The sequence below is a fragment of the Aquila chrysaetos genome, chromosome 25, assembly GCF_900496995.4.
Source record: "Aquila chrysaetos chrysaetos chromosome 25, bAquChr1.4, whole genome shotgun sequence".
Classification (NCBI taxonomy): domain Eukaryota; kingdom Metazoa; phylum Chordata; class Aves; order Accipitriformes; family Accipitridae; genus Aquila; species Aquila chrysaetos.
Genome location: NC_044028.1, coordinates 2164713 through 2175089, shown reverse-complemented (window position 1 = coordinate 2175089; position 10377 = coordinate 2164713). Strand labels below are relative to the sequence as shown.

The 10377-nt window shown below is 58.0% G+C and overlaps 1 protein-coding gene across 1 annotated transcript; it reads left to right on the top strand.

The window, feature by feature from the left end:
• Positions 1-1408: 1408 nt before the first annotated feature.
• On the top strand, positions 1409-10179 carry LOC115335798 (mesothelin-like protein). The gene is given in 20 exon segments (XM_041120269.1): positions 1409-1460; positions 1864-2141; positions 2602-2633; positions 3168-3217; positions 3807-3920; positions 4050-4142; positions 4581-4707; positions 4801-4971; positions 4973-4992; positions 5093-5183; positions 5281-5425; positions 6052-6236; positions 6436-6591; positions 6778-6911; positions 7186-7319; positions 7490-7590; positions 7817-8071; positions 8073-8165; positions 8167-8761; positions 9509-10179. Coding segments are annotated over 19 exon segments (2625 nt in total). The 5' UTR covers positions 1409-1460; positions 1864-2095; the 3' UTR covers positions 9592-10179.
• Positions 10180-10377: the final 198 nt, after the last annotated feature.

The following is a 10377-nucleotide window of genomic DNA, read 5'->3' as shown; positions in this document are numbered from 1 at the left end:
GCAGCCCTGGGTCTGCTGGTGTTTAGGGGGTGCATAGGGAAAGCTGCTGCCACGCATGATTTCTATATAACTCTTGCACGTCAACGGTCATTCCTCGGGTTGGAGCAGCTGGAAAAGCGAGTGAAGACCCAAAGGAATTATTTGCAGTCTCCAAGTTGTGAGATTTTTAAGATTATAAACCTGGCAAGGACGGAGAAGCAGCTGGTTAAGAGGAGGGGAGATGCAGTCGGTGCTTCCTTGCCTCCGGCAGCAGCACTGCCCACCACCGACCCGCCGAGGTCCCTGCGGGAAGGGGCTTCGGCAGACGCTTCCCAGCACGTCGGGTTTGGGGTGGATGCTCCCGTACCTGCTCGTCCACAGCCCCTGGGGTTGTTCCGGGACTGGTTTTAAGCTCCGCAGGGACACGGTGGACGCGGTGACCCGCAAAGGGGCCCCAAATTTGCCCCTGCCCTCCCGATCCAGCCACCTCTGGCTGGCAAGCCCGGGGCAGGGGCCGCGTCCCATCGGCAGCCTCGTAGCAAACAAGTTTCTGTAATTTTACCACTCCAACAAAAAGCTGTTTTTACAGCAAAGCCTTCCAAAATAGAAACCAGAAACACCCGCGGGCGTTGACCAAGCCCTGGTGCTGCAGGACTGGTTGCTCGGTGGGGGTCGGCGATGGGGACACCAGCCAGGAGCACCAGGGGATGGCAAACCCCGCTCAGCGCTGTGCCGACAGGTCCAGGGACCCTTCGCAAAGGCTGATGCCCCCAAACCCGGCCGAGCGGGTGGTGCAGCCGGGTGGCCAGCCCAGCCGACTGCTCTCACCCTTCCCTTTGCTCGGGATAAATGCGCGGATAACGTTTGCTGCCACACAGCATCGGGCTCCTCAGAAAGGCTTCGCTTTCTTTCTTTTTGGTTTCCTTCTTCATGACATGTGCTGGACAGTGTTTCAGAGCGGGATCAGAAATTGCAGGGAGAAAACTATAAAAAATTGTCCATGGTCAAGGCAAAAAGGACGGGCACAAGGGGAGGACCTCCCAGAGGGGTGCTGAGCCCATCATCAAGGACTGGTCTGTTCTGCACCCCAGTTGCCCTATAAAATATACCCCTGAATGGCTCAAAGGTTTTCACTAGCTGGGAGGACCTTTGTCTCCATCAGGAGCACAGAAATCATCAAACCAGAGGATTTAACTATTTGCCTCAAAGTTCAAAGTGACCCTTTACAAAGGAGAAAAAAAAACAAAACCAAAACCAGGAGAGAAAGCAGCTTTACAAAACACTGTTGAGAAACTGCCCCGTCACACCCCGTTTTCAGAGCAACATCCCCACCCCGCAGCAGATAAGTGCCGAGCCGTCCTCGGCGCTGCCCATCCCCGGCCATCGCAGGTGCGTGAGCACCTTCCCCGGCTGAGCAGCGCCGAATCCTCATCCCAGAGCCAAATCCCCCCTGGACAGAGAGCAACTCAGCAAGGCCACCGGTGGGATTTAGGGAACAGAATGAGACTTGGCAGAAAAATTACTCACATCTAGTTCGAAGGGCAATAAGCTAATTGCTCTGGGCAGCCCATCGATGGCATTTCTAGAGCGGGGATGTATTTTCTATCGGTTTCTAGCTGAGGGGTGCGGAGCCAGGTACAGGGGGAGGGCAATGCCTGCTGGTGCTCCTCTACTGGTTTACACTGGATTTCCCCCAGTCTGTGCTGGTGTGGTCCCGTGCGGAGCTGGGGGGTGGAGGGGGATCCTGTCCCTGCAGGGCACAGGCAGGAGTGGGGCTCTGGGTGTCAGAGAGGACAAGTTATTGTGGAATTTCTTTTAATAACGGATGGAGAATGAAATTTGTTTTCTATTATATAGGATTTAAAATCTCTCCCTTTGTTGCAGGGGGTTTGTGCAGGCTCTCACAGAGCACAGGTGAGCACGCTGAGCCGCTGTACTCCCACGGCTCCAGCCCCAGCACTGGACAAGAGAATCGGCTGCGGGACCCCCCCCCCGGCACCTTCCCCACCCCGGCCGGCAGCCAGCACCGTCCCAGAGTGTGGGACACGGCTCCCCGTTTGCGCTCTCTGCTCGCCTGATCCACGCCAAGGACGAAGCCCCAGCACAGGCAGCAAGCATGGTGCGGGCAGCCCCGGCCCCAGCAGCCATCACCCTCTGCCTCCGTGAGTTACATCTTGTCCCCCAAAAGCTGGCCCTGTCCCGGGAACCCCTTCCACCCCCCGGCACCGGGGATGCTCCAGCCCGCGCTGCTTTTCATTCCCAACCCGCTCCCTGCACTCTGCCTCGTGCTCCCGTCAGCATCCGCAGGCAGCGGGAGTTTTTCCTGGCTGCAGCCGTCACCGCGTTAGAAATCTGCACAGACAGATTTCCAGGGGCAGATTTATCACTTTTTGTCTTCTAAACCTACCCTGAGTCACCCCAGGTTGCTTGGGCTGGTGCAGGCTGCAGGGCGGTACTGGGGCTGCTCGCTGCATAGAGTTCACCAGCATTTACTAAATATTATTCAATTGACAAAGAAAAGGCCCTTCCCAGACTTTAAACCTGGAGCTGCTTTAGAACAGCCCCCGACTGCCTGTACATACGGTCATGGATGTTTTATAACCGGCTCCCGCTTCGTTGCAGGTTTCTCCGCAGACCTCGTGAAAGCAGCAGCGGTGAGTCACCGCCGGCTGCTCCCGTGGCTCCGAATATACCAGGGCTTTGCCGAAACCTCGCAGCTGGTGCCGGGAGCGGCAGAGCTGCCGCGGTTCCCCCAGTCCTCAGCTCCAGGGAGGCAAAGCCATCGCCTCCCCACTGGCCCCTGTGCAGCCCGTGGTCCTGTCCCTGTCCCATCCCGTCCCTTGCTCACCCACTGCCTGGCAGCCTCCCTGCCCTGCTCCTAAACCGAGGGCTGGGACCTTAAACCTGATGGGCACCCAGCCCCCCCCAGCTCCAGGGAAGCAGGGACAGACCCGCTGTTGAAGGGTGCCCACTCCTGAGAGCAGCTATGGTGGCTTTTGCCCCCATGCGTAACCCAGAGCAGCCTCAGGGCTGCTGCAGTTTTCAGCTGCCCGCAGCTTGTGGGCAGCAGCTGCAGGTCTGGGCGTGCTGGCCAGGACAGATCCCATTCCACGCTTGATCCCTGGGTTTAAAAGCCCTTTTTCCTGTTCTTTGCTGGGGCTGAATGTCCTCCCCATCCTCCTCCCCAGGCTGCCCTGATCATCGGAGCCATCCTGTCTGTCACTGGGCAACATGCTGAGTAAGTACTGGGCCCAGCCGGGGTCTCTGAGAAGCAGAGGGGTCTCGGGGGGGGCACAGGCAGTGGGGCTGGCGTGGGCGGGTGTTGCATTTCTCCCCACATTCATGTCACGGCTGCTGTGACAGGTCACTTGGGCTGGAGAGGATTTACAGCCTTGCGCAGCCAGTTCTGGTGCTGGCACCCCGGCTGGGATTTCAGCTGCATCGGCTTTTGTTGTAGCACAAACACACCAAGAATTTCCTTTCCTTTGCGGGGCTGACGCAGATGCAACGGGAGCCTCCCCCGAACCGAAATCCAGGCTCTGCTGGTTTCTCCCTCACCCCAAGCCAGGGGTATGGTGGGCACCTCTGCCATCACCCCGGCCGTGGGGACGGGCACCCTCCTGCCTGCAGGGCATCCCCTTCAGCACCACCTTCAGCATTGGCATTAGGGGACATTTTCATGACGTCCCACGTTATTCTTACTTACCCCACGCAGCCGTGGTCGGGGTGAAGGGGGATTTCCCCAGGGAACGAGCGGGTTCATCCTCCACAGGGGTGTTGGCGAGCTAAAGTAAATGGTGAAATGCAACTGTGCCTCCCCAACGCAGCCTCTCAGCCTCGGTCCTGCAAGGCTTCCAGTGCATCCCAGCCAGCGACCTGCCTGCTGCCGACATCCTCGCGTTTGCCCGGGGATTGCAAAACAAAACAGCGGAGCTGAGCGGTGCTGAGGTGGGCAGGGGCAGGAATGGGGGCTGCAAACCTCATGGAGCCCAACGGGGCACGGGGAGCCGGGGGGGTGCCGGGGTGAAGGGGGTCTCGCTGCCTTGGCATTGACAAGACAAACCACTCTCTGCCCAGCTGTCCTGCCTGGCCAGGCTGCTCGCTGCCAAGAACCTGACGGCCGATTTCGGCAGGTACCCGCCAGACCTACTGCTCTTCTTTGAGTGAGTATCGAGGGTGGCACACGGCTGCGGTTTTGGTGCTGAATCACGCCACGCACCGTTCGCCAGCGTGGCCCTGGCACACCCTGGGGCACGCAGGAGCTCTGTGTGGGGAAGGGTATTACAAAAATCATCCATGGGCACCTTCAGACCCACATGGAGCGTTTCCAGCCCTGCAGACCGCCTGGTCCCCTCCTCACCCCACTCCTCTCTGATGCTGGGGCCACGCTGGCCACAGCATGGGGTGCACGGGGTTGTCCTCCCCAGGGTAAGAGACCCCCCCAGCCCCATGCAACTCAGCAGCTCATTGCTTAGAAGGGAGCAACAGTTTAAAACTACTGTCCCCATGCCCACAAAAAGCAACACGAAAGATGTCCTGCCCGGACACGACAAGCCCTTCGCCCTGTTCCTCCCTGCCGCGCTGACTCTCGCTCCCCGCAGCTCGGCCGAGGTGCGCGGTGGGACCTGCGGAGCTTTTTACGCCCGGGTTTCCCGTGGGAACCTGGACCTGCTGCCCAGGGGCTCAGCCCGCCGGACGGGGCTGCTGCGTGGGGCACTGGCCTGCCTGGTGAGTGGGTGCCGAGCCGGGGGCGGCCGGTGTTTCCCCCCCCCCCAAACCCTTTGCCAAGCGTTTGTACGAGGGCTGGTTTGTCTCTCCCAGGGGGTGAGGAGCAGCCGCCTGCGCCCCGAGCAGCTCGGCAGCCTCGGGGCACTGGTGTGCGACATGGAGCCAGAGACCATCACGGCCTCGGATCCCGGCGTCCTGGAGAACCTGAAGCTCTGCTCAGCGCTGACAGGGGCCCAGCGGGATGCCCTCAATGCCGTGCTCCTCGGGGGGGGGCACAGTGTACGGGTAAGGAGCCCCCGTCTGCTCTTACGGGGGGTGAGCGACAAGCAGAAGGGATGGCGTAGCCATGAGGATGCTGAGCTGGTCCTTCTCCCGATGGCCACAGGGATCCTTCGAGCTGGGATTTACAGACTCTGCAAAATTTGGGGCCGCTCGTCCTGGCTTTGAACCAGACCACGCTGAGCTTGGTGGCCGAGGTAAGCCCCCTCCTCAAGACCTTGGGGCGAGTTGCGCCCGTCAGCCAGGCCAGCCCTGAGGCTGCGGGACCCAGCACCCTCTGCCCACCCCCGGCAGGCAGCGCGGGAGGCTTTCGGCAGAAGCATCGTGGCTGCGTACGGCAGCCAGGGACGTTCCCAGCGGGAGAAGTCCCTGACCCTCCTCAGGGCCTTCGCAGCAGCATCAGCTTCGTCTCATGCCAGGCTGAAGCGGAGCGCAGACCGTGAGCATTTCCCTTCTCTGCAGCCAGTCTGGACCAGTTCAGAGCTCTTGGGGTGGGGGGGAAATGCCCCCAGGCTGGTCGGCATCTGGGTGCCCCCAGGGAGGGGGACAGGACCAGGCAGAAAGCTGTGGGATTCCCATAAAATTAACTGGGGAGATGGGGGAAATGTCCTTACAGCACGCTGGTGTGTTTGCTCTTACCTGGGAGCAGGAATACGGCAGCAGCAGCTGGGAAGGAGCCGAGGAGGGGAGAAAAATCCTGGGCAGGGGCAGCACCTTGGGAGGATGCTGCAAGACCGGAGGATGCTCGTGTGGGTGACGTGGGAAAGGGTTCACTTTACCGGAGCGTTTTTAATTGCCTTTAACGGGCCTGCAGAAACATCACCAGGTTCTTCAGGAATAACTTTAAGGAATGAAAGTGAATAAGGCATCTTCATAGGTTGGGGACCCAGGGGATGGGAGGATGATTCACAGTCCCGCCCGGCAGGACGGCTTGAGCCGCGTTACTGTGATTCCCTGTTCATTCACCCGGGCTCTTCCGAGGGGCTCTGGGGCCCCGTGGCAGGACCAGGGCCAGGTGGGAAGGGAGGAAACACCATCTGCCTGACATGCCCTCCCTGCCTGCAGGCTGCCTGTCCGAGCCCATCACCGCCAGCACCGTCTCCGACCCCTTCTTACTCATCAGCTACGGCACCGCTGAGCAGTTCGACCTGTGCCTGAGCAATGAGGTTTTAAAAGCAAACCTGGAGCCTCTGCTGGAACAGCCGCTCACCGTGGAGTACCTCCGGGTCATGAAAAAAAAGCTGGAGCAGGTGATGGGTGACACAGGGCAGGACCCCCCGCGCAGCCCCCTGTTAGCGTGGGCACGCTCCAGGATAGGCGAGACCCGCTGCAGGAATGGGCATCGCCGGCCGCAGGGATGAAGGCGCCCGAGCGGGTCCTTTGCTCCCATTTCTGCCTTATTTTCCTTTCCCTGACCCTCTTTTCTGCCCCACTGACCCGGCCCTACAGATTTACCCTTCGGAGATCCCGGAGGAGCAGCTGAAGCTGTTGGGGCCGCTGTCCCGCCAGTACACGGCGGAGGAGATCAGCCGGTGGCCGGTGACATCCAGCAACACGCTCTCAGCCCTGCTCAGCCCCTCGGATGGCAAGTGGGAGGCTCCCCAGGTAAACCCGCGGCAGCAGCGGGGGACGGGTGCTGGTGAACCCAAACTGGGACCGCTCGGTGCCCAAGCGGAGCTCGGGGCGAAGGCATTGCCCGAGGGTGGCACAGTGGTTTTACAGCACATGCATTTCTACCGGGAGCATCTTCCTTCCCTGCCTGCGTGCAACCACGTGAATTCTGTTTCCCAGGTCCAGCAGCTGCTCAGCAGGTACCTGGCCCTGGGGGGCACCTTGACTGGGCCCTTGCTTCAGAAAATCGGTGGGAGAAACCTGTGCAATCTGCAGGAGGAGCAGATCAATCAAATACCTCCAGCGGCAATCAGGTACGCCACTTTTTAGGGATGCTTTCCAGTCCTACGAGGCCCCTGGGATCACAGGGGAAGCAGATGGTGGGATGGCAGACTCCCACCTCCGTTTCGGCTCTGCCCGCTCGCAGGCAGCACGGTGGGATGGCCACGGCCCGCTCCCAGCTCCTGCCTGAGCCACCGGCACCGTGGGCAGGGACAGACGGCTCATCTCCCCCCGCCAACAAAAGGGCTTTAGCTGTGGTTTGGGGTGGTGCCCCCGGCTCTAACCCGTGACCCTCCCTCTCCTCAGGACTGCTGGACAATTAAACATTTCTTCTTGCTCTCAAACCAAGAAGGACCAACTCTACAGAAAAGCCCAGGAGGCCTTTGCTGGCCAGGCTGGCACCACCAGGGCATATTATTGCCAGATTTGGCCATACCTGGGTAGGTGTTTCATCCTTTGCCCTCCTTCTCATGGCGATGGAGGTTGGGTATCTCTTCCTCGGCCAGGGAGGTTTAGACACACTAGAGACACGTCTAGCAGTCTCCAGAACCCCTCCAAAAATGTTGGAAGTGTTTGCACGTGTCTAGGTGCCCTGTACGCTTTCTTTAAGGGGGAGCTCCAGCAAAGGACCTGAAAGACTTGGCTGAAGCTGGCGTTGCCATAGACATGGACATAGACACCTTTCTTTCCCTAAATCCCGACGAACTGCAGGTATGTCCCCGGTATGCTGCTGCTCTTTTCCTCGCTGAAGGGCAGGGCTAGTCGAGGGCTGAGTGGTGGGGTTTGGGGCTGCAGCCCCATCAGATCACCAATTCTCTATTTTTTTACCTTTTAAAATTTTCTTTTGGAAGTTTTTTCTGCAGTCCCATTAGAAAAGCACTTTGTGGTGATGCCGGCTGCAAGGATGAACAAAGATGTTGTTGTACATGTATTGCAGAAACTCAGTGTTGTGGATGTGAAAAATCTGCTTGGAGAAAACCTCCCTTATCTGAAGGAAGCTGAAAATGAGACCTCGGTGATGCGCTGGGTGAAGAAACAGCCCCAGCAGGAACTGGACTGTACCCTGGGAATTGGCCTGCAAGGGGGCACGGAGGAGCCTGGCCCCACGGGGACGGCCACCCCTCCTCACCCCACCGCTTCGGCCACTATCACCCCCACAGTCACCGTCCCCGCGCCCACCACCCTCCCCACTGTCACCCCCCCCTATTGCCATTAGCAGCCATCCTACCGCTAATTCAAGTACTGGCCCCCCCAAGGCCCCAAGCCCAAGCACTATCAGCCCGACCCCCCCCTAACAGCACTCCCCCAAGTGCTCACACCGCTGCCCCCAGTGCTGCTGTGAGTCCCACTGCCAGCTCCACCACCCGACCTGCTCCGACCACTGGCTCCATCGTCCCGTGCTCCATCCACCAGTCCCCCACCTCAAATAAGGCCACCCCCCCTGCCGTCACCCTCCTCACCACCATCCTTGCTGCTGTCAACCCCAACGCCACCTCTCCCAGCTCCGTCCCACCCCCTGCTCTCACACGCGGGGCCACCAGCACCACCACCAGTGTTGTTACTAATCCGGCTATTAACACCAGCACCCCACTGGTGTCCGTGAACCCCCCAGCACCTGGGGCTACTGCCCACCCCGCTCCAGAAACGAACCTCCCTCCCAAGCCCACCCCGATTCCCAACTCCACCGTCTCCACCCAAAAGAGCGTCATCTCCCCAACAGCCAAGTCGACAACGTGGGCTTGCAAGACCAGTGCCCCCCCGGCATTTCCCAGCCCCTCTTCCACCACCACCAGCAGCGAGACCACTAAAGAAACACCCACAGGCGTGCCAGAGCCACCGAGACCAACACCTGGCGGATACATCAACCTGCAGCCCGAAGCTGGTAAGGTGTGAACGTTCGGAGTCGGGAAAGGCTTAGGAACCGATGGTGAGGCAGAAGTCTTCACCAACAAGCAGTAGCTGATCCACCTTGTTCCTGGCCAGATTCAATACCGACATGCTGCTGTCCGCATTAACCCCAGCAGTTACGGGCTGGACAGGTAGCGATGTGTCTCTACGGGGCGTTGCAGCCCTGGATCTGGATGGAGCACAGTGCCTTCAGATTCCACGTGTTCACATCTGGCAAGGTGCACCTTAAGATGCGTCATCGCCTTCTGAGCACGCAGCATCCCTCAGCCGCTCTGCAGAAAGCTGGAGTAATTCCATTAATGCCAACGCACCGTATGATTTTTCACAAGGCAAGGATATGGCCATCCAGATTTTAGCTGCACGTAGTATTTCTGGCTAGGCATTGCTGTAAAAGCGCTAAAATCTGAAGTCGTTTAACCTGGCAGAGCTACATCCGTAGCTTTAATGACTCAAACAGATTTACTCCTACTTTGCGCTGGTGAAAGTAAGAAAAGACTCAGTCCTGCTGACTATTCACGGCCAGGTGACATTTCTAACTGGGGAGCAGGTCAGGGCCTGAGGTGCAGGTACGGGCAATGTCACAAAGGGCAGAGAAGTGTTGTCCCGACACGTGCGACGCTCCGGGGTACCCGAGTCCCAAAGCAACGCTACCGCCCTCACAGCTCAGGCACGCTGTTTACCTGGATAATCCAATTCTTTCTCATCTGTCTTCTCCACTTAGGATCGGGATCCAGACTCTCCTCCTGCCTAGTGCACATACTGACTACAGCCGTGGGAAGCTCACTGCTGCGAGCGCTTCTCTGACACTGCCACCTCCAGTACCACACTCACCGGATCCCTCCTGTAGTTTTCACCATCCTGCAAAATAACGGTGCTGGCAAATTCCCTGCTGAAAAGCAGAAACCCAGGGAAAGAACAGAGATTGTCCATTTGATACCAGCATAGAATTTGCTTATTATTATTTTTGAGGCTGGGCAGTGAAAGGAGGACAGGTATTTTTCCAGCCCAAAGCAGCCCAACAGGTACTTACTAACTAGTTGCTCTATGTAATACAATTACCAGCAATATTGACTGGTCTGACGATGCATTAATGCTGACAGCGGGCCCAGTTCTGCCAGCTTTACTCACACTGCGTGGTATTTTACCTCTAAGCAGTCCCACCAGGGTCTGTTGAAACAGTGGGACAACTCAGGGATCTGAGTTACTGGCCGTTGCAAAAGAAGCAGAATATGGCCCAGCAATGCAGTCTGAAAGCTCAGAGATCCACTAAATTGTATTTCACTTGTTTCGCAAACTTAGATTTTTGATCAAGATCTGTTCAAACCACGCAAAGCCTAGTTAGAGGGATGACTGACCATAGTTTATCTTGATTACTGTTGCAATGCTATATAATAAAACATCAATCAACTTTTTTTTTCCTAATCAAATGTGTTCTTTGATGTGCTCAGTGCTGTGTAGTGTAGTTTTTCTAGCTAGCTTAAATCTAAAGTTTCCACTTCTTTTGCTCTTTCTTCATTATCTAGTGTCTCCTCCTCCAATAGCTCTACTACAAGAGAGCGTTTCTCCCTCCAACTTGCAGATCTTCCACTT